The sequence below is a fragment of the Gopherus flavomarginatus genome, chromosome 2, assembly GCF_025201925.1.
Source record: "Gopherus flavomarginatus isolate rGopFla2 chromosome 2, rGopFla2.mat.asm, whole genome shotgun sequence".
NCBI lineage: Eukaryota > Metazoa > Chordata > Testudines > Testudinidae > Gopherus > Gopherus flavomarginatus.
The window spans coordinates 89,588,613-89,611,225 of record NC_066618.1 but is presented as its reverse complement, the minus strand read 5'-3'; the positions used below and the strand labels follow the sequence as shown (position 1 = coordinate 89,611,225).

General features: G+C 38.9%; 1 protein-coding gene across 1 annotated transcript in view; it reads right to left on the bottom strand.

Moving 5' to 3' along the window:
• Positions 1-22,613, bottom strand: part of ITGA9 (integrin subunit alpha 9) — a 291,817-nt gene that overhangs the window by 143,334 nt on the left and 125,870 nt on the right. Inside the window, exon 16 of the mRNA XM_050938116.1 lies at positions 1,727-1,876. Coding sequence (XP_050794073.1) covers positions 1,727-1,876 — 150 coding nt within the window. The remainder of the gene's footprint in view (positions 1-1,726; positions 1,877-22,613) is intronic.

Genomic DNA, 22,613 nt, shown 5'->3' with positions numbered 1-22,613 from the left:
TAACTTAAATAAAGGATTCCATTTTCAGCCAGACTGTATGTGTAAGAGCTCTCCACTATGCAACTAATTCCCACCTTATATCTGCAACAGTACAATATGCATATATGGGCCATGCAAAGCCCCTTTACAAAAATATTTCTAAATAACATTGGATTTAATTCAATTTGTTTAAATTAACCTTTTAAAGTAAAATGCACCTATCTGAATACTGCATATCCATAAATACAAGTGCTAAAGGCAAAATGGAAGATCAAGTCAAAATACACATTTATGTGTAGTAAAGAACGTATCTCTGAATATTTTAGTTTCAGTTAACTTTTAGTTGAATGCCTTTCAACTCAGGGGCCTGCAGATTTGAGCACCACGAAAACATCAAAAACATACCACCATTATTATTAGTCAGAAGGGAACATTATGCATGACAATGCAACACTGAATATATAGTTTGTGATAAACTTCCAACAGGTTAAAGCCAGCAGGGGCGGCTCTAGCTTTTCTGCTGCCCCAAGCATGGCAGGCAGGCTGCCTTCAGCGGCATGCCTGCGGGAGGTCCCTGGTCCTGCGGTTTCGGCGTATGCGCTGCCGAATCCGCAGGACCAGCGGACCTCCCACAGGCAAGCCGCTGAAGGCTGCCTGACTGCCGCCCTCGCAAGGACCAGCAGGCCACCCCCCGCGGCTTGCTGCCCCAGGCACGTGCTTGGAGCGCTGGTGCCTGGAGCCGCCTCTGAAAGCCAGATCTGACAATCCATTGTTAAATGCCTAGAATGCTGAGAGGCTTCCTGATAAAACGAATGCTTTACATTCATGATAAATACCAGATCATTCAGAGTATAACTATATGAAGATGTATTTAAAGGATCTTAGCTGTCTAAAGAAAGAGTATTTGAAAACTTAAGGGGCTTCTCTTGTTCCCAGTGAGGCTAATGTAAAAAGTCCAGTTGCACCGAATGGGAGAAGGATTGGGCTGCCAGAGTTCTATGCACCACAGAGGCGATACGGTGCTGCTCCTCCAGCAGGTACAGCACAGAACACACAGTCCAAGGGGAGAGGGGCAACAGCAGTTTGAAGTGATCTTTACACCCTCCCAATCCCCGGCTGCTTTGAGGGCTGAAGATCCCCAGCATAACTTAGCCAGCTCTGAAGTTGTGTCTAAATTGCAGCCTCTCTAGAATCTCCTGACAGGGCGACCACATGCAGCCTCACTCCAGACACGCCCCTCAACTCTTAGGGCTTGTTAGGAGTTTTTCAGAGAGCAGCCCTACAGCTGTCTTCTGTGCTGCCTGTAACAGGGTGGAAATCCTCCCCTGGCAGGAACCAGGGCTTTTAGAGCCCTTTTTCACCATTCCATCTCTTTTACGCAGCATGAAGGGGCTGGAATGTGGGGTGGGGGGGAGGATCTCACCCTCATGTTACCTAAAGTCACTCAGAGCAAGTCTACACAACATGGGAGAGCTGCCCTGATACTAGCAACACTAGGAAATTAAAAAAAAAAAAAAGACCGTAGTGTGGACAAATGTCTCTCCGGCAGCATACACTTACCCAGCACAACCTAAAATCTGAATGATTTGGGCAATAAGACAAGCTTTGACAACAGTAACACTTCTAGGTCAACAATCACTTCCTATGTGTAATTCTTTTGCCAATTCAGAATAGATAACGTCTCTCTCCTTTACTTGGAACAGCGTCAAGAGAAGGTGGGGGGAGGGGAGAACCATCAAGGCCTGACCTGATTTCTCTGAGCTATCTTCTCTCCCTTCTTCCAGCGGAGAATGGGCTTAAGAGCAGGTAGTTCCTTCTCCTCCTTTCCCATCACATGTTCCCCCAGACTGTATGCCGCTTCAAACACAATTGGGGATATCACATCTTTGACTCGTCTCTGTAAAAGTAAATGAACAAGAGAAATTATTTGCCTGTGACCATCTCAATAACGCAAATATGCACAGGTAAGTAGTAAGAAAGAGAACAGCACATTCAGAACTTATATTAAGATGATGCTGGAAAAAGTAGCTGGCATCTACAGGCAACTCATTCTTTTCATTGCCAAAAATTAATTGATACATTCTACCCGAATTAGGTGGAGGATCAAAACAGTTATAAAGCTATGTAGTAGGGCTTCATGGGCTAAATCCTTGTTCTACTGAAACCTGCAGAGAGTTTACTACTAACTTCAATGGAATCAAAATTTGCACTTAAGAAAATAAATCAATCAGGCCATTTGGGTGGAATCTAAGGACCTGACATTAACAGTGAAACATATGGAACCAAACCATAAATTTTTGTGATATTCAGGGGCTTTCAGATCCAAGGCTTTGGGTCTGGGTCATCTCTATTTGAAACCTGTCAGATGCAGAGGCAGCACATCTGTAATGCTGACCCCTCCCATCAGAAAGAGAAAATTTTGTTTTGGCCATGTTGGGAAATAAGTGGACAGACAGGGCTACTAATGTGAAGACTTCGCAAGTGCAGTGCTGGAAATTTCATCTTTCACACGCTGCCCTGAAATCGACCTTAGCCTGGCAGAAAAACCACCTCTGGAAAGAGAGGGGGGGTGATTCAACTTCCTTAACCACCAAGTTCTTGGCTTTACTACAGAAAAGACTTGCCAGTTGTACTAAACTGTGCCACACTACTTATGTTTGGAGGGACAGCTCCTTAATAGGGATTGCTTTCCCTTCAGCATTAAAACAAGGCTATCAAATTCACACCACCTTGACACAGGTCATATGGAGCCTGAATTCTGTTTTCTGTGAAAAGGCAGGACTAAACACTCTTTACCATACTATTTAATATAGTTTTCTGAAACCAGACTTCTGAATGTGTATGTAAAGAAATGGCAAACATCCCAGATTTTCATAAACATTCAAGATAAATATTTGTCTGTCTAATTAAAATATTCGTTATGAATTTGACGCATATGAAATTAAGGAAATAAATACACTCCCTTGAGCACATGCAAGCAAAGCTTAGAGACAGGCCAAGTTTCCAGTCCTGATCAGCAAGTGGTAAGAGGTCTTTTCTGAATAGGGGCTGCCAATAATGACAAATTATGTAGCTATGTGAAGAGATTAGCTCTCCAGAGGTGAAGTGCCAGTGCACTAACCCAGTATTCCAAGTAGCCTATTCAACATCGGTTTCAAGGCAAGCATTAGGGCTTTGCAAATCCTTTGACTGGAACCCAGAAACCTCCTAAAAATCAGTCGGAGTTTAGATTCTAGCCAAGCTAGCAAAATATCAGTTCATATCCACAACCACTAGGGACCTGGGTGGATGGGCATTCATACAGCATACTCTACTGTACATCCAAACCTCTAATAAGGTCTGCAACAGTTGGTTCACTACCAGCCCCTACAAGTATCCCCTGCAGAGTCATGTTACAGTACCCTAAGCTGAGGCTGTAAGATCTTTGAGGCAGGGACCATTCCTTTACTTTCTCTGTAGATCACCTTGAATGCCTATACTGTATACAAAACGTTAAATAATAAGAGTGCCCAAACCTGCATAGCTAATAGAGTTCTAATAAACACCACATATATAATATCTCTTAAAACAATATTGCATGAACATACAGGCACACTGTATACACATCTAAGAAAGTAAAAGGAGACTATACGGAATAAATCCATATTATAACAGCAAAATGCAAATTCCCAGCCAAATCACCAATCTTACTAAAATGTACCCAACCACCTGTGTAAACACATACCAACTAACAGCACAGGTAATGGGATAAAACCTATATTTCTTCCAGCCCTACTAATACAATATAGAAAATTCAAGTTCTTAATGACTTCAAAACATTAACATGAATCTTGAAGGTCCAATCCAACATCCTTTGAAGTCACTGGAAATATTTCCATTGACTTCAGTGGATGTTGAAGTGTGCCCTTATTGTTCATTGAAGTCTCTCTCTGCTTTCTTTCAGCGATGAAATTGTGACTTCCAGCAGCCAGATTAATTATGTGTGTGGATATAATTATGTGTGGATATTCCCTTAGCATAGCCCCAGGGAAATATATTTCACATATCCACTTGTCTTTAATTAAAGCTGAGATAGTGAATCCTGCCCGGCTATTAATTACACCACATGTTCTCCTCTTTCTACTCATATGCTTACAGAGACAAAAAAAGGATCTCCTAGAGGATACTTATATTCAAAACACAGCAAGAAAGCAATTCTCTCTTCAGATACCACATGTATTTTTCTGGGACATAACTACATAATGATGCTTTGAAAAATGTGCCCAAGTACATTAGGAAGATTACTGTTCTTGGATATAATCTCTCTTTGCTCCTCCACTTTGGTCTAGCTGAACATTTCATCCCTGGCACTTGAATCATACACTCATGGCACATGCCCCAGGTTCCCATTAAACCCCAAGTGATTCTGATTTCTAAAAGGAAGCTTGGAAATGTTGATGACAGCCAGGTTCAAGGAAAACGCTCCAAAGCCCTTAACTCAAATCGGTTTCATTTTTCTTACTCTTTTAATCACTTGTACAGCTCTAATTTCAATTATTTGTTAATGAAAATCAGGGCCACAAGCACCTCTGTGGCTTTACCATTTTACACATCTATGCTGAGAAAGTATCAAAAGGCACAGGCATTTTTGCATCTTGAAAAGAACTGCTGACAAATCACAGCCTATAAAAAAATCCAAAAAAAGTTTCAGTGGACATCAAAACCACAGTGATAAACAAGAGGTCAGCTGTGTAACTGGGATTCAGAGAAGGAGGAGAAGGAGAAGAAGAAAAAATAACCAGGACTTTTGGTTTTTTGGTGTTTATTAATTTAATTTTTCAGGATTTATTTTTGAGTTGTATGTAGATTCAGGGCTTCATCTTTGTTTATACTATAATGAGCAATGTATATTATAGCACGTATTACAATATATACTGCAATGAGTAATCTCTTTGTAATATTCCTTAGTGTGTAACATAGTACCCTTTCAAACAGCACTGCATTAAAGCATGCTAGGAAATTTTCTGTGCATACAAGTAGAGTGTATATGAACCAATTAATGTGCAGCATGTCAGTGTGCTTTAGAAATCACAACCCCATAGTCCACACTACCGCTCAGTATAGACAAATAACCATTTTTGTTGTTTATTGGATAAATACCAATTTCACTGTTTTAAAATCAATGGGGTTTTATCAGTGTTTATCAGTTAAAAACTTAATCACAATCACAAGCCCTATAGTTAACAATACTTAGTGCATACATGTACACACAAATGGTATGAACAAAACCACTTGGAATCCTGGGTAAATATGGATGTGGCTCGCCCATGCTGAAGCCAACACTGCCATGGTTTTACTGCTACTGGTATGCAAGATAGCTAGATTAAAGCTAACTCAGGTATGTCTATATGACCTTCCATAATACACCATGATTGCAGTATAGACATATCCACAGCTGGATTGTAAATTTTGAGGCCAAGGACCAACTCTTCATTATATGTTTGTACAGTGCCAAGCATAACGGGGCCCTGGCACTACTAAGAGCTCTACATTACTCTGCTTACTGATACAGCACTGAATATTTAAAGCTCTATGCAAAAATTATCTAGTAAACCCTAAAAACAAAGCTCGGTCAGTATCATTAGTTATATTTGTGGATGGGGCACGAGAGAGATGAACTGATTTGCCCAAGATCACACAGCAAATTCAGATTTAAAAAAATCCCAATTCCCAGTTTTTGCTCTTTCCTGCAAGCCAGGTTGCCTCCTCCATGGACATCCCCATATTTGGATAAAGAGGAGGTTCAGTTAGACTGGGTGTGGACAAGCACTGTTCTACAGCATATTGTATGGTGCACATGGATTTAGTCCTAGTACGCATTAGCTCACTGATGAGAACTTTAGACTTCAAAGAAGCATGGCCTGGTTTTCAGAGCATTTAGGAATGTAGCAAGTACGTAGTTTCAAAATAACATCATGTTCCTGAAAGCTCATACTAACGAAAAGCAGACTGCTCTTTCCTCTCCCAAAACAGCTACCTCAGGGAAATATAAAAATGGTGAGATAAGATCTAAAATTTGGCACTACGATATATTTCTACTTTTTTTTTTGGTTTAGCAGGAGAAAGCAAGTGAATTACACACACACGCACACGCACGCACGCGCACACACACACACACACACACACACCATTTTCATAGCTGAAACTTTCATTGGCTTCAATACATCATTTATAGGGGGAAAATCCCTAAAGTTGAAACGCAAGCGCAGCTCGATGATCACACTGTGACCGTGAACACATAACTTTTGATTTCAACACATTCCCCAGTAGCTGTAATTTCATTAATATATTTTTTAAAACTCCCTCTCCAGGGCAGCAGGTGGTCGCTAGAAGGGATTACTCTTTCTGAGCCTTTCACATGCACAGCCTGACACCTCAGGCAGCATAAATAAAGGAACACACTCCACTTTCTGCAGAAACACTGCCTTCTATTGCATCTGCTTCCTTCTCAAAACTAAAGTCACTGGCACAAAAAGCACACATATATCAACATACCCAACAAATCCACATGGAATGGGCCACAGTTTTATTTAAAGAACAGGATTTACACTCTCACAATCAGATAATTCATGGTAAGAGCAGTTGCCAAGGCATATAATTCCAATTTCTTTCAGCTCACTGCCACAGTACAATTAGGGGATTGTATACGAGACTAATCAATCGTCATAGCTAATCCATACTCTGCTATACCCGCTCCTCCCTAACGTGAAAGTCTTCAGCAGGAGAGTAGGAGAACACCAAATTCCATTTTTAATTACAACCCATGGGCTGGGGTGTAAATTTACAGTTATATACCCCCCTCAATCTACAAGGGGACTTCCACAATGATCAAGGATAGAATATGACTCTTAAATAGTAAGAAAATCTTTTGTTAAAATTAAGTCACTTTCAGCATCATTCTGTGGGAAAATATATTCACTGTTAGGACCATTACTATTTCATAGAATCATAGAAGATTAGGGTTGGAAGGGACCTCAGAAGGTCATCTAGTCCAACCCCCTACTCAAAGCAGGACCAATCCCCAGACAGATTTTCCCTGTTCCCTAAATGGTCCCTTCAGGGATTGAACTCACAATCCTGGGTTTAGCAGGCCAATGCTCAAACCACTAAGCTATTGTGTGTGTAATTTCTGCCTTTTGTTTCTCTTCCTTCCTCAAGTCCGTTCTCAGTTTCTTTCCCCTTTCCCCATCTTTGTGATGCTCCAGGCTCTTTTCCTTCTGCATTTCCTTCCCTGCAACAACTCTCAATTTCCTCTTGTGGCCTTCAGCCCTTCCCCAAACCTGTAGATACCACTGGAATTTTTGCTTACTCTCTGCTTCTGAAAAGTGCCCTTCTGATTTAGGTGCCTAAACAGGAGCCTAATTTTAAAACACAACCCTGAAATGTTTATTTTCCTTTTATCTCTAAACAAGCACCTATCCCAGGTTCTAGACACTTTTACAAGTTTCAAATATGCAAAACAATACTTTCAATACAAGTATAGGAAATAATGTAATGGCCATGGTATAATGCACAATGTAATTGTGTTGATGTCCATCTGCCACAGTAATCATAAATTCATAATTAACCCATATGTAACTTCTGTCTAAGGCCTACATTCACTTCTTCCCCAAAGGCAAACCTATTAAGGCCACTATCCACCAATTTTATGATTCTATATAAAGAAAATAGCAATTGCATATTTTATGAATATGCATATTCATATTTGCATAAATGATATCACACTGCATAGTTCTACAATAAAGCATTGCACTGAATATTCCCACATTACATCTGATCATCTATGATAATTTATAATGAATGATCATCACCATTCAGCCTGCCCCAAAATTCTCTATATCCAGATAAGCCATTTGGAACCTAAGCCTGCTCCAATTACAAAATCCAATAGAGCAAAGGGAGCAAAACAATAAATGTTTATTCCTCCTTCAAGCACCTGGTTAAATAAAATGAATAAATGGTTAAATAATTTGGTTGCCCTGGTGAATGCAACACTCCCCATGATTGTGTACGTCACAAGCCCCATCTTAAACCCTCACTCCCAGGAGCTTTTACTTTGACATTTACACACATACAAGTCTCTGCTCTCCACAATCTATCCATTCAACTCTCCTGGGCCACCTCCCTTATCTACTGGCCAGTTTGCCCTCCCACTTCCACCTGACCTATTTGATGGCAGTCTGTAACACCAGTCGAGGTGCCCTGGCCCTCTCCCTGCAGAATTCTCTTTTGAAAAAGTGAATTCTAGGATGCTAGCTCCAGCTTTGTCATATCTATACTGCTGTGCCTCCCACTCTAAGTTCAGGAGGCCACTTAGATGCCCGGCAGAGGACACCTGAAATCAGGCATCTCTCAAGCAAATGGCAGATGTAACACAGGTTTACACACATTTCTCAGAAAAGATGTGGCCTTCATTGTAGCTGTAAGCTATTCTTTTCATATAGTGTACAGTAGACACTGGCATAGCAAGAAGGGGAGGGGGAAAAAAAAGACATACTGTTCCAAGGGTGAAGTAGAACTTAAAAGGCTAATACAGTAGGCTAAATCAAATTTAGTGTACTTTTGGCTACTTTGTGTGTAATTAATAGCATCTGAATTCAGTCAAGAGGCCTAATGTTCCAATAATACTCACTTCTGTTTTCTTTTATGATCTTGTGATGCTTAACAAAGTCAAAATACACAAACATTTCTTTGTTGCTACACTTTAATCATTATACATACTGTGAAGAATTCTGAAGTTTAAAATAGAAACTGAAAAGTGAACTTATAGGATTTACATCCCCAAAAGCTGTTCAGAGTTGCAGTCTGGAAAAGCAGAATGCTTCCTATTCTCTTCCCAGAATGTGAAAGTCTTTTCACACAGATGTTTCTAACAGGGCAGAAACTTATCCTTACAAACGTGGGTATGGGCATCATTGGAAAAAAAGGAGAAGCTGAAGGAGAGTCTTGTATTACACATACAACTGAAACCAAAGGATAACATCATAAGAACTGGGCCACATCACACTTGGAAGAAAAAGCACATGGAGAGTTGAGAAGTTCTGAGTAGAGCTGGCTGGAAAATGGAAATCCTTTCCTGTGAAAAATGTCATGGTTGGGGGAGGAGGGGAGTGATCCCAAACACAGGACAAAATGGCAACAATGCAACATTTTTCACAGGAAGGTTTTCAAGAAAAAAAATCTGATTTGGAAGAAGCAAAACAGAATTGTTTGGCTTCCCAGCTGCGCACCAGAAAGGCTCTTGTCACTTTCAGCCTCCCTGGCCCCAAGTAGCTCTGGGAGCTGGAGAGGCAGACAGCTGGGATGCTGGGCACTCTGTTTGGGGAAGCAGTGTGTCAAGGCTCTTTGCCCTGGCTCCCGGACAGCTTTTGTCAGTCTCACAGGCAAGAAGTTAAATTGACAAGAGCCTGCCAGGCAAGCAGCCAGGGAGGAAATTTTCAGTTTTGTGAACAAAGCATTTTTCATTAGACTATCACTTTGATGAACAATTTCAACCAGTTTTAGTTCTGAGTTCTAATCCCAGTTGTGTTATAGATTTACTCCATGAACTTGGGCAAGTCACTTCACCCTTTGCCTCAGATTCCCAATCAGCTAACTGGGGATGATAATGATAATATTTACATACTTGCCTCTCAGTAGACTTGAGAGAAAGAGTTAGTTATTGTTATAACATATAAAGCATTACTAATACTTGGCAATTGCATATCGCTGAAAGTTCTTAAAGAATTATCAATAAGGAGAAAACTCAGTGAGCCAAATATGCCCCAAACACAACTCTGCTGATGTCAATGCAGGTAGATTTTGCTTTTTAAGTGACTATTATGTTTTGCTGTTAGTTGGTGCATTCATTCTGACTTTTACTTTATAGTTCATTATTGAAGACTTTGTGATTAAATTCTGGATGCTGCTCGCGTCGTTTTTCAATGTTCCTGCCTATAATTTCTTTGAATGCCAAGTCTCTTCAGTGCCCAAATTTCTTTTTAACAAGTTTTTTGTCATCTGCACCTTTTTCCCATTTTGTAGCCCACTTGGTGAGAGAATGCTTCTTTAAAAAAAAAAAAAAAAAAAAAAAAAAGGTAGCAAAGAAAGGGAACATCTCCTGACCTCGAGGTTTTGAAACTTTTCAGTCTTTTCTGGAGAAGCTGCCTTTCAGAGCTCAAGCTGATTTTGGCAGCGATGCTAGGTGCACTGTACAGTTTGCCCTCTCCTATCTATGTAGATGGATAGATCCTTTCTTAGGTTGGTTCTGTATAAGAGTCCGAAAGGTGATAAGCACTTGTCAAAATCAGGACTGAACTTGGAAAAAATATAAAGGAAGAGACTCCAGGAATGAACACAGATAGTATAATATTTATTTTAAGCCCTTTCTTAAGCTTTCATAAATTTTGATGAGGGCTGGAAGCCTCTGTTGAGATAAGACAATTAAATCAGAATCTGCCTGTGTTAACATGTATACTTACTTTTTGAGAGAAGTTACCACATTTAATATACTGCTATCAAAATATTCTCTATAGACCCATCAATCTCTCTTTATATAGTACATCTTTAAGGTTGTTTAAAAGTAATACCAAATGCTGTATTATACAGCTATTTATAATCTAACTACATATCTCTTTGTAAACTACCTTTCCTTCCAAAAAACTGATGAACTATATAATCTACACAAACAGTCCTGAGTATACAAAGCCAATAATGAGTCTCATATCCTTGGCTCTTCAGTCATTCTGTATAATGACAGATTTGGTACAAGATCAGGATGTATAATGCAAACAGTGCTATTTTCCAAAATAGCATAACAAACTTTAGTATTAATATGCTGCCTGGTCTCTATCTCGCTCTCGGCCTATATTTATATGTATATTAAATGAGTCATTACAAATAGAGAGACATATCCAGCAGGCCACTGGACTGACATACAGTAAAACCAGTAGATTAAACCCACATGGACCAAGCAAGATCAACCTGTCTCCCTGGTTTGCAACATGTGAAAAACATGAATTCATAATTTTTGAAGGCAGTTTCCTTATCCAAACACTGATACTACGAATGTTCCAGAATCCAGAGGTAGGCTGAGGTAGATGAAGATATGGTTGAAATCTGAAAAAAGGCAAAAATCTAGACTGTTAGGAAACATAATTAAAGCATTTTGAACACTGCTTTACTTTAAAATAAGACCCAGATCTAGATCCTTGACAATACCCAGCTGATGACCTCTATAACAATGCTGTGTTAAGAAGCCTCCCATCAATACTGCTTTACTGAAAACACATGTACAGGGCAAATATAAGGGTTCTGTTTAATTCCAATGTCATAAATAAAACAGCTGAATGAAAAAAAAAAGTTTTACATTGCTGTGAGTCAGGAAGAAGAGCCAGGAGACCAATCTACAGGACAAGAGGATATGCACGGGTGAAGGGATGGCACCCATGACATCGTCACCAATCCTATTTTAATTCAATTTAGCAGCTGACAATAAAGCCCTTGGAAATCTTATACAGAAAGCGATGTGCAAAGAAAGAGTTTATTGATGAAGCGTGTTTCTATGAATGTAATTGAGATAAGAGTCTGACTACTTCAGAAGGATGGCATTTATCATCTCCATTGGCATGCTACCAAAAGGAAGAAAGATTATTTTTTGAAATTACCACTATTGAAATGATCTACATGCAAAAATATTGCTCCTTCATTCAACCATGGGAGTAGAGACACTTAAACTCTGGAATGGAGGTGAGAGGGGGAAAGAGATATCATGTGTCTTTTCTTCCACTATTAAATAGAGGTGGCAGATATTTATTATCATAATTTATTTTGGTAATGGAATTTGAAAAATATATAGATAGAGTTAGATAGTACAAGGGTCTTTCTGCCCTTTATATTTTAAAAGCCATTGCAGTTGCCCATGAGAGCTATTTCCATGCCAAATATCAACAGTCCAACCCGACCTGTGTGGTACAGCTGTTCAGAAAAAGATAAAATATTTTCTTTTCTTTTTTTTTTAATAATAGTTGCAATTTATTATTCACTCTCCTCTCATCTGAAAATGGCTGTGCTTTTTCGCCCTCAAACTATATGCAAGGAAATCAGCTTTCGCTAGAAAATAAACCCAAAAGGTAAAACTTTTTTGAAAGTTCTTAATTATTAGATCCAAATGAATAGTAGGGAAAAAATATTCATGAATGTTTCAGCAGATTAGAAAATCAATTTTCATGTTCACAATGTGAAAAGTTTTGCTCATACTAAATGTGCACAGATAACAAATTTCAAGTCCGTAGCCAACGTCTACTTAGCCAACATCCTGATTTTCCCAGTCAGCTTTCCCAAGGAGAATATTTATCTGCGGTAGATCACCATGGTGTGCCAGCAAAAGTGCCTCGTTGCAACAGTGAAGCTGTGAATGTGGGTCCTTATATTAGGACTGTCCCCTGGATTTTGCACAGGGTCTAAAATCAATGCTGCTTCACTTGTTCACTGCGTGCTGACGCTGAGTAAAAGGCAGCTAAAAATAGAGCAATTCTACATAATGCAACAAAGCAACAATCTGACAAAATGTTCCCCAGACTTCAGAGTCAGAGTCCTGATGAACGGCTCTCATAGGGATCCAGCCACACCCTCTCAACTAGGACTGGGAGTACACATTCACACCGCGGGGTATTGTGTGCCAGTGACTGTGGTGAATGCTGACAGTAAATTAGAGACCAGTCAATAAAAACAAAATAGCCTGAGTACATACAAACTATTGTTCTCTACGAGAAACTTCAAAACACAGCACAAGAACTGACCAGAGCCATGACAATGAGGGAGTAAGAGGAATTGTACGTTTACACTCATGCCACAATTATTAATTTGTTTGTGACAATGACTGCAGTGAATGGTGATAAAAAAATTGGAGACTAGTATATTTAATAAATAACTTTGGTAGATATATGAAAATATCACTGTTCAACAAATATAGTGCCCATGGGGAAAACCTTAGGCTAAAGACCGTAAAGCCCTAGGCCAAAGACCCATTGCTAACCAGTTAAATGGGATTTAAAAAGGTATGAAATTGAACCCTTCACACACAGGATCATGCAAAACCTCTGGACAGAGCTTTGGTACAGAGCTATAAAATTAGACACACAAAAACTTGCTGTGGACTACACATCCACACTTCATTTCAATGCACTTAAAGTATTCATTTTAAATCTGTCTCCAGCCCACTGCATAGACTATCTATCTACTAGTGATGTTTCAGGCAAGGCCTGACCCAAGTGGCCAAAAAAGGGAAAAAGTTTAAGATCTCTTCAAGTTTCCCTAAACCAGCCAACCTGGCTTCTATTTCCACAAACTACTCTCCCCTCTCCAGAGAGAATCAAAGGCCCAGTGACATGATCATGACTGCCCAATCCATATTAGTTACACTCGACCAATCAAAGAAGAGAAGCAACATATCAAGTTACCTTATCACAGAGGTTTTCAAACTGGGGGTCGGGACCCCTCGGGGTCGCGAGGTCATTACATGGGGGAGGGGGTCGAGAGCTGTCAGGCTCCACCCCAAACCCCACTTTGCCTCCAGCATTTATAATGGTGTTAAATATATGAAAAAGTGTTTTTAATGTATAATGGGGGTCGCACTCAGAGGTTTGCTGTGTGAAAGGGGTCACCAGTACAAAAATCTGAGAACTCCTGCCCTATCCTATCACCAATAGTGGACACAGGCAGTAATCCAAATTCTGAACCCATCCAGAGGCTGAAATTTTGGTAGATTAAGTATTTGAATAAATTTAGAACAATGAAGCAATTCATAAAAATCTAAGTCCATCAGCAGACAAGGCAGCATTCGTCAGTAATTTGTTTACTACAAACAGTTTATTAATTTATATGAGCAAATGATAATAGGTTAAAGTGCAAACTGCCTTAAAGCCTTAACCATAGAGATCCCACCTAGAAATTCGCTATATACATAATTTAGTTCCAGTATTATGACAGGCTGTGTTTGTAAGAAGGATGTGTTAATTTTGAGGCTGTATTTTGACCATAGTGATAAATTCATGCTGTTAAAATTGGATTGGGAAAGGAGTCTGTTTAGATGCGATTTTTAAAAGTCCTGGATATTTAAGCCATACAGCATATCCAGAACAATGATAGATCTAATCACGTCACACGTAATTAAATGCTCACAGCTAAATGAAACCTTATGAGGGGAACACAATGCAAATATACAGAGGGTGCCATCTACCCTCAGTGAGAGGTATTGAGCTTTCCATCTCCACCATGAACTGTTCGTTCTCTTCCATTGTGGTTTTAGTATGTGCCTATGACTCAGGACAGTGGAAGGAAGGGCAAACCATCTAGCATTTGACATGACTGATCTCTAAAGTGACAATCCTCATTCACTACTTTGTAATCCTATCTGCTAGGTAATAATGCTGGGAGGAGAAATATAAATAAGATCAAAAGGAAATGTATCTGTAGTGTATGGTGTAGAACATTCTTCACAGATTACTGCAAGGATTAGGTACTGCATGTAGCTTAGTCCCTGTATACTGATCAACACCTCATCAACATTCTGCACTACTACTCCTACCTCCTTCTGACTTCCATTCTGCTTCTTCTGTTTCCTAATTGTCGCAAGAGTCACATGATCATGTTTTTCTCACTACAGCCTCTTAATTCTATCATATGCTTCAAACCAGCACAAGATCTAAATGAAAATAGACCACTGTTAAAATGAATCAAAATACCTTTCAGAAACCTCATGAACCATCTAACGTTTAAGTCCTGGAAAGCCTCAGAGTGAAATTCTGGCCATGCTGAAGTCCAAGTTCGCAGGACTGCTCTCTGTACACCCACGGAGGGACAATCATGAGACACATCCGGTAATATTCTCTTGCTCCACAATCTTATAACCGGAATAGTCGGACTGGGTTTTTGAGATGTTTGGGCTAGAAGGACATAGCATGATATGACAAAGAGCAATTGGTTCAAAAAGTTGAAGGGAACAGGAAGAATGGGTGTTTCTCAGTGGGAACAGGAGAAAAACAAAACAGCTTTCCCTTAAAATTCCAATGACTTTAAAAATAAACCAGACAGAAACTTCCACAAATAAGCACTAATAAAACAGTCACAGTTTCATCAGACCAGAGGGTAACTCTAGAAGGCAGTAATTCTGTAGAGTGAAATGATACTATAAAATTACTGTACCATTATTACTGAAATAAGGTATTCTAGGTAGTGATACTGTTAGATTTCCAATTTACACGTTTAAACTGAAATTTGGTTGGTTTTGGGTACTTATGCACAATCCAGTGAAACAGAGATTCTCATCTTAGAAACATTGTCTCGTGGACATGTCCTCTCTCATGTATGGACTCATAACATCCCTGCAATAATTATTATTTACACAGAAAAGTAACTCAAAAAATCAGTTAATTTTCATTAATGCAAACTGATGGCTAGAATGCTTTTTAGAGTAGGTGAGTTATCAGAAGATTTAAGAGGGAGCTGGCATGGCCTACACTAAATCATAGGTCTATCTTGTGGTGTGGTGATAAAAAAAAAGAAATGGGTAACCTAACCTAGGCTAAACTCCCATATTCCCCAAATGAGAAGTCTAAAAATGTTTATAGATATCTAGAGAAAGTGAAAGAAAAAAAACTTTGCAGAAAGCTTTGATGGACAAATTGCTGACACAAACAGAGTTTTAATGAACTGGTGACAGATCACTAAAGCATGGCAAACTCAGACCAATATTTATTTAAAGTTTTCTCAAGGTTCACATAAAACATGGAAGGCTATCACAGGGTCAGTGGTGGCCATGAGGGAGTGCTCAGGAAACAAGTCACTCTGCAGCATCCTGCCTCTGTTTCCCATTCTTGAGGGCCCTTTAACAATTGCACACACAAGTTTCAATCTGGGTTACTATCGCTTCTGCCTGGGGCTGGTTTAGTAGCAAAAATAGTTCTTAACAGCCCTAAAGGTCAAAAGTAAAGCCGATCACCACACAGAAGTCCCTACTTAGCTCCGGTGTCTTCTCTCATAGCCAGAGCTCCTGCCCGGGTCCTGGCCACTGGTCCAGGGGGCTCTGCATTTTAATTTAATTTTAAATGGAGCTTCTTAAACATTTTGAAACCTTATTTACTTTATATATAACAATAGTTTAGTTATATATTATAGACTTATAGAAAGAGACCTTCTAAAAAGGTTAAAATGTATGACTGGCATGTGAAACCTTAAATTAGAGTGAAGAAATGAAGACTCGGCACACCACTTCTGAAAGGTTGCCGACCCCTGCTGTATACAAAGATCAACTCCCCACCCCTACTCACCACTCCACTGTTTATACATCTAAGAAATACACTAGACCTTTTTACCACAGTATCACGCCGGGAGGTCATGTTGAGTTGCCTATGCACTATGATCCCCATACCTTTTTCAGAGACTCTGCTTTCCAGGATACGGTTCCCAATTCTGTAGGTTTGACCTGCATTCCTTGGTCCCAGATGCCCTTGAATTTGGCTGTGTTAAGACACATTTTGTTTGAATTGGCCCAGTTTATAAGCAATCCAAACTGCTCTGTGTGACTGCTGCGTCCTCCTCATTATTTATCACTCTCCTAATCTTTGTTTCATCCACAAATGTTATCAGCTCTGATTTTATATTTACTTCCAGATCCTTGATGAAAATGTTGAATAGCATCGGGACTAGTACAGTGCAGAACTCCTATAGAAACATCCCCACATTCAATGACGATTCCCCACTGGCAACTACTTTTTGAGATGTCAGACAGTTACTAATCTGTTTAATGGGTGCTTTATCGATATTGCATAGTGCTAACTTTTAATCTGAATGTCATGCAGTACTAAGTCAAAATATATTATTACATCTATGCAGTTACCTTTATCAAAATTGTAATCTCAAAGAATGAAGTCAGTTTGTTTGACAAGGCAAGTACCATAAAACCACACTGACTGGCATTAATAGTCTTCCTAGCCTTTAATTCTTCAGTTGCATCCTGTATTAGCTTTTTCATTATTTTGCCTGAGATTGATATCAGGCTAAATAGCTGATAGTTACCCAAGTCATCACGCCTGCCTTTTTTTAATATTAGAACAATATTAGCACTCTTCCAGTCTTTCGGAATTTCCTAGGTATTCCAAGATTTACAAAATAGTAACATCCGCAGGTCTCTCTGGTCAACTCTTTTGAGGACTCTTGAGTACAAGTTATCCACTCTGCTGATTTTAAAATGTTTATTGCTAGATGATGTTGTTTAACATCCTCCTTAATTACTAATGGACTGGAAAGTCCTTCATTATCTTCATGTAAGACAAGTACATTATTCTGGGATATTTTTCAAATTCAGAAAAGAAATATTTATTGAATACTTCTGCATTTTCTGCATCATTAATAAATTCTACCATTGCCATCGAGGAATGGGCCTGTACCATTGCTAGGATCTCTTTTGCTCCTAAATACAATAGGCCATTACAACAGCTAATATCACACAGAAATGTTTCCCACAGCAAATTCTTAACCCTAAAAATAGGTCTGCTACACCATGATGCTGCTCTGGTTGAAGAGATATGGACTAATGAGGGACACTAACAACTTACATTTCAGGAGCATTTGGCCAAACTCAGGAGGAATAGTATATAAACCAAAGTCAGTAGAGACAATCCTCTGGAAATGCACTGCACCAGCACCTCGTCTACAAAGTGAACTGGACATGCAAGAACAATCTCTCTTTCAGTTCACTCCAATTCAAGATTGATTTCATATGTGGTTTAAAATTTGAACGTCTAATTCAACTCTCTCCCAATATGAACTCATGAAATAACCATAACTAAAATATGTCCTGTTCTCATAAAACACACTATAAAAGACTCACAATATTGGTAACTGCCTAAAGGTGTATTTATGTCCTGAACTTAATGCTATGGTGAGAGTCAATAAAAGAGAAGCTTTTTACTGGAATGGAAAAATGTCTTTAAAAAACTCAGATGCAACATGATTGGCGTTGAGTCTTGACTGCGGAAATGATTTACACCACCCACAGGTAAGCTGTCTCCTTTTGGAAAGACCTCAGCCAGGCTACTGAGAAATAAAACGAGACATCTTAAGTTACTGGATGAAAAAACAAGAGCTTATTTACCTCTTCCTATTACGTTAAAAATATAGAAAGATTTAAAAAAAAAAAGAGGGTGGAATTCTCTTTTCCACAAGGAAACTGGCTTTTACCACTATCCCTCAGTAAAGAGAGTTTTCTCTGCGCATATGACATTTGAAAAGGAAACAAAAGGGAAAAATATAGATCAGATTACGGTGGTAGGTGTCCACCTCCAGCGAGTTTTTCCAAAGCCTGTGCAAGGAAAACCCTTTCCGTTATGCAGAAATAGCCTCAATTGACTTTTCCATTCCTTTAACTGCCGTTCTGCAGCACATATAATCTCCAAGGTCTATCGTCAGAGCTGACCAAATTAACGATTGCATCTTTTCTTTGAAAAGGACATTTAAAAAAAAAAGACAAAAATACATTAAAGGTTACCTCAAAGATTCTAAGAAGCAGATTTTCAATGCAGGCATTTTACAGTTTATTCCATCGCAGAGAATTATTGTAATAAAACTAAGTAATCAAGTAAAAAAGTGATACATATTTATGCACACTGGTTACTGTTAAAATCTTTGCAGTTGTTTTTGCAAGTAACTAGTTGAGGTATTTGTGGTATTCCACATATGAAATATAGGGAAAACCACATACACTACGGTAATGTTATCTACTTGCAAAAGCAAAATTACACAGGTTTTAATAGCTAATCTACTGAGAATTTAAAATGGAGATCTACTTTTCAGAAGAGGGTATTGTTGCTCTAGGCAAACATTACAGCTATTCAGACTAGTAGTTACAACTTGAAACTAAATCCCTTTTTTGGGCACTTAAGCAGCAGAAAGCAGTACTTTAGAACAGCAACCTGCTGAGAGGGTTAGAAGGTCCAAAATGCAGGACACAATTCCTAATGGAAACAAGCAAAGAAAGAAATTAAAGCCTACTGCACAGTGTAATCAACTAAAAGAACCGTGGCCATTTACCAAGCTGGCCCACACTGGCCCATGTGTCAGTGGGACCCTTCACAATGATACACCAATGAATCTATCCAAGTTAAACAGACTTTCTATTCCTGTGCTGCTATTATCCACTCATGTCAACCCTGAATGTCCTCTGGGGATTTCTATATTTTACAAAAAATTCATTTCAGTTCATTCCCAAAACCCTTTTTTAAACACCAAGTCACCAAAAGACAAACATTTTGTTGCCGTCTCTTATGTATTTGCTTTTGAGTACAGCTTTTGAATAGCCTGAATGTTGATTATGGAGGTCAAAAATAGATGCACAAGGAAGGAAGTTTCAAAGGAGCCTCCGAGAATTGTTAAATTCAAGCTGTCGAGCTCAGCTGTCAAATGTAGGCTTTTCTGAAAATCTGTGCCCAAGTTACATCTGCACAATATTACATTGGGTGCAAGACCATAACTATGCATGCAAAATACGCAGCTTCACATGCAAAGTAGATAATTACTTATGCAACTTATGATATATGTAATTATTATTTTATATCTACATGTATGCATTTTGCAGCCCTTGGACAGTAATTTTCCATTGTTTCAGCTAGTGCTAAACAAAGGAGCATGTGATTGTTCCCTCCTTTAGCCTACATAGAAGGTAGTTATTACACCCACTAGTTTCAACAAGATGGTGTGCCAAATGCCCAGCATAACAATACAGAGCGTACAGCATAACAACACAAACAAAATGTCAGAGAGATGTTAAGAGATGATGTCCAACCAACCCTCAACCTTCCATTCTAAGGGCTTATCTTCACTATGGGGATAAGTCTACCTAAGTTACACTACTCCAGCTATGTGAATAACTATGTCAATGGGAGACGCTCTCTGGTCGACTTCTCTTACTCTTCTCGGAGAGCTGGAGTACCTGGGTCCATTGGAGAGCACTCTGCCATCGATCTAACAGGTCTTCACTAGACCCACTAAATCGACCTCATTGCAGCAGCATCAATCTCCCCACAGTGAAGACCAGCCCTTAGTCAGCTAATTTCTTGTAAGCATCCCTGTAAAGATGGTATCCAGGAGGGAAGTGAATGCAAAGTGGCCTTGAGAAGCATCTCAGGAAGGGCTTTCCATGCGCTGAGAGCCATGCAAGAAACCACAGAGACAGCTGTGGGAGAAGCAGACAAACGGCATGTTACATTAAATCTTCCACAGTACCTCTTGTTTAACGAAAGCACTTAGCCTTTGGTCAGTCTGAAGAGCACCTTTACAGCAATTTAACACAGAGCTGTCAGGCATTGTTTATGCATAAAACACTTGTAGATACACTGTGCGCACAATGTAAACGACAAAGGGGGAGAAAACCCGGGTTTTAAAGTTATTTTTAAATACTCCTAATACTATTTTAAACTTTCCTTAATCTCTACTTTAACTACTCTACCAATCTGCAATGTCATAGTATATTCAAGGTTTAGTTTTTAACATGTAAGAGGAAATAAAATGGTCTAGAATTATATCCCACTTCTGGACTGCTCTATATGCAAATCCAGCTCTACTTTCTGAAACTACTTTTTCCTTTCATATTGTGCAAGTATCTGAATATCTGGGTTAAAAAAAATATAATCCTTTTTATTTCTGAAGTGCAGTAAGAGAGGTAAGTTTTTTGGAGAGAAATTGGGGTGCTGATAAAGCATAATTACAGAATGAAAAGAGCATGCCAGGTGATTTATACATAATTCCCCAAAGCAACACAGTTTGGTACAATAGAACTTTAGAGTTACGAACACCAGAGTTATGAACTGACCAGTCAACCATACAGCTCATTTGGAACTGTAAGAACACAATCAGTTAGCAGCGGAGACCAAAAAAAAAAAAGAAGCAAACATAGTACAGTACAGTGTTAAACGTAAACTACTAAAAAGATAAAGGAGAAGTTTTAAAAGGTTTGACAAGATAAAGAAACTGTTTCTGTGCTTCTTTCATTTAAATTGAGATAGTTAAAAGCAGCATTTTTCTTCTGCATAGTAAAATTTCAAATCTGTATTAAGTCAATGTTCAGTTGTAAACTTTTGAAAGAACAACCAGACTTTAGAGTTACGAACAACCTCCATTCCCAAGGTGTTCACAACTCTGAGGTTCTGTTGATCAATTCTGCAGTGTATGCTACAAACCAAGTTTTGACTTAGATATGGAATATTTTTTTCATATTTTCTAAACACTATCTTCCCTTTTCTCTAGTCACTTTTATTATTATAATTAATAATAATCATAAACTTTTATTATAATTAATAAAAAGCTGACTAATTAATAACAATAATACCACTACCACCTAGCTCTTATATACTGCTTTTCATCAGTATATCTCAAGGTAACTGGTCCCTGATTCCAATGCACAAATTATTCTGCACATTTCTTTGTAGACCTTTAGGATCTCATTTCACAAAGTGATGCCCACATCGATGCCTACTCTTTGTGCCTGCATTTACCACATCTATATGCACAAATCATGGATTTTGGGGTACACACATGACTAAAACAGATGCCTATCTATCCATGTGCACACACAAATCTTCCCCCTGCCCATTCTGTGCATGAACATATGCAAAAACAGACAGACAAGTGGGACTCTACTTTTCACAGTCATGCCCTTAATAATTACCTTGCACTGCTCTGCTCTCCTATTTGTCATAGTTACCGAGTTTACCATTCCACATTAGTTTATATGAGTCCTCTGACTCAGCCCACAATATCTGGGAGAAAAATATTTGGTAGGCTTTCCAAGCTGTAACCAATATCCTCATCAGATAGTAACCTAACATATTTTAGGATTACAACATCTTCACATTAAGCCTTTGTGCTGTCAAACAATTAAGCATATGTTATCTGCCATAAATTTGTCAAGCAACTGTGAAAAGGGACAGATTTGGATTAAATCTTTTGTATTTGTTTCCAGGTATCAGTCAGACTCTCATCCACATTTGGATTTCTATGGGAAGTTTGATCTTTACTCCTTCTCATTAGCTTTATAGCCAATTTAAATCTTATTGAGGCTATATTTAAAGACCCCAGTGTCTTCAAACAACAATTACAGGCACTTCTAGCCATGCTCTATCACTTTTGTAGTGATTTTAAGCAAATCTCATAAAAGTCTACCAGAGACCAATTAAAATTCACGTGTATTACCACATGCTTTTTGTATTTTCTGATCAGACCCACAGAAGCAGCGCTGAGCATTTGACTTTCAGCTCTAGTATTGAATGAATTAGGATAATGCACATAGCCTTTGAGCCTGATTTGAATGAGGTGTGGTATTCCTGTGGTCTAGCGCCACAACATCTTTTATCCCCATTTCATCAGCCTTGCTCACCGACTTGGTAAACCCTAAATCCTTTAGTAAAACAATAGATCCTTCGGCACATTACTGAATGGCTAAAAACCTTATTCAAGAACACCTTGATGGTAATTACACATTTTGACAGCGGCCAGAAATCAGATTGATTGTCTAACTGGGGTGCTGGACCATTTGTGTAGTGGGGGTGCCGATGATGGAAACC